Source organism: Austrofundulus limnaeus, unplaced genomic scaffold, assembly GCF_001266775.1.
Source record: "Austrofundulus limnaeus strain Quisiro unplaced genomic scaffold, Austrofundulus_limnaeus-1.0 Scaffold18, whole genome shotgun sequence".
NCBI classification, from domain to species: Eukaryota; Metazoa; Chordata; class Actinopteri; order Cyprinodontiformes; family Rivulidae; genus Austrofundulus; species Austrofundulus limnaeus.
Window position 1 is genome coordinate 576133 of NW_013952420.1, and position 2159 is coordinate 578291.

The window sequence follows — 2159 nt, forward strand, 5'->3', positions numbered from 1 at the left end:
CTCCTCCTGCTCTCTCAGATCCTCTTCTTCCCTAAACCTCCAAGTACCCACTGCCTGTCTCTCCACCATGGGGAGCAGGGCCTTCACCTGTTCTGCACCTCTCCTCTGGAACTCTCTACCACCTGACTTAAGAAACATCACCTCTCTTCTGCTTTAAAAACACACCTCTTTAGATTAGCATATCCATCTTCACTTCATTTGTACACAATTCTCTGAAACTCGTGCCTGCTTGTCTCTAACTGTATTTTCACACATTCTTCTATGATGTGTCTAATAAGTGTCCTTGGGTGTCCTGAAAGGCGCTTTTCAAATAAAATAAAATAAATGATTATTTTCAATGAGCATCAGTTTCTTACAGCTTGTGTTTATTGTCAGATTTAAACAAATACTCCTGCTCCTATAAGAAATATTCTTGTACTAAATCTGTGCGGGTTTAACACTCAACCTAAACCCAAATAAACATGCAATAATTTATAATGTTTAAGAAAAACTGCAGGACTCAGATGATTTAAGACATTAGTTGTTTTTCTCTTTAATAAAATGAAATGTTTGAACTGTTTGAGGGGAAAGAAATCATTGGGAAATGAAAATAATACAAATAAAAACACATGAATGCTTTTGGTTGTAAGACTCATTAACAACAAAAATCTCCCATAATGTCTTTTTATTCCTGTCAAGTTTTTGATACACTGTGAGAAACTGTTTGCTGGTTTAATGTTAGCATCGCTGTTCACAGATCTCCTATGAGATGATGAGACACTTGGATCAGGGGTGGATGAAAGCATTTACGGGGAGTATTCGTACTCCTCTGCACTCCTTCTTCCAAAGTCCATCCAGCCCAGGTAGTCTCTGTCCTTTATCCTGTGGCTGGGGGCCACGGCTCTGCTGCTGAGGGAGGATCTGCTCTGGAAGGAAGAGCCTGGAAGAGATGGGACAGATTACGGGATGCTGCTAAAGCTTGAAGTAACTTATCCTGACTGGTTCCTATTTCTGTCTCTCTGTAGAACCAGTCAGCTCAGCAGGTCTCCCAGTCGCACAGCGCTGACTTATGGGGGGGCGGGGCAACAGAGATATGTGATGACAGCATGGAAAGGACACGAGTGGGAAAAGCTATGGAACCAGAAATGGAAGGGACAGAGAGGAGACGTGGACGCAGGAGGGAGCTGGGACACGGCAGATGGTGGGACACGGGAGCAGCGTGAAAGACAGCTGACTACAGACGGAGCAGAGAGGAAAAAAAAACAACAACAGGAGAATGATGCGTGCGACATGGCTGGAGGGCGAGGACATTTAACCCTGATTAGATCCATGCATTCACACCTTAAAGCCACCTCCAGAAAGTTTTTTTTTTTGGAGGGGGGGGGGGGGGGGCAGAAAAGGAGGTCACTGATAATCTTAGGGTGATAGAGCAAAAAGCTGTACATGTATGTTGTTGTCATGCACAAGATATTTGAAAAATACTGTAAAACGACAGAGAACCAACTTATTTTTTTACTGCACAGTCAGTACTCGTGTCGTTCCATAATATGACGTGGTTTCTGCACCACACTGGATTCTGTTCAGCTTAGATCTGTTCTTATTTTGCAAGAGGAGCCACAAATTTTCAAGCAACAAAAAAAAAGCTGTGTTTGTTTTTTATGTGTTTTTTAATCTGTGAAAATTAAAATCCCACACCAAAAAAAAACAAACTTTAAACTCAAAGGGATACGTTTGGCCGAGTGAGGTGGGCACAGTAAATGTTTTTGGTGCGGTCATTGCCCCCCCATCTACTGCCCTTCAGTGGCACCCCTGCTCAGATGCCCAGCCCTTACCTTTTCTGGGCAGGAGTCTGGCCAGGAGCTGGCTCAGGCTGCTGGGAGTGTCTGCGTCCCCATGGAGCTGGCTGTAGTGGGCGAACTGGTCTGACGGGGGAGCCGGAGCCGAGCGGACCTGGTGTGTGTGGAGGGGCGAAGGAGCAGACAGCCTCTCTGTTCCAAGAGCTTCGCTCTCGACTCTCTGGGAGACAAAACAAAGGTTTTATTACAGCTTGTAAAAGAATATGAATTACAATAATAAATTATTGGTATCTCTACTTTTAAATTGGGTTGTAGAAATGATTTAAAGTCACCCTCACTCTTTATTTCTCTGTCATTATCTTTATTTTACACACATATCAGGGT

General features: G+C 43.7%; 1 protein-coding gene across 1 annotated transcript; it reads right to left on the reverse strand.

Annotated features, from left to right (window-relative positions):
* Positions 1 to 507: 507 nt before the first annotated feature.
* On the reverse strand, positions 508 to 1995 carry ccka (cholecystokinin a; the record flags this gene model as incomplete). Its single annotated transcript, XM_014003340.1, is given in 2 exon segments — positions 508 to 919; positions 1812 to 1995. Coding segments are annotated over 2 exon segments (318 nt in total), but the record flags the coding sequence as incomplete, so codon positions are not given.
* Positions 1996 to 2159: the final 164 nt, after the last annotated feature.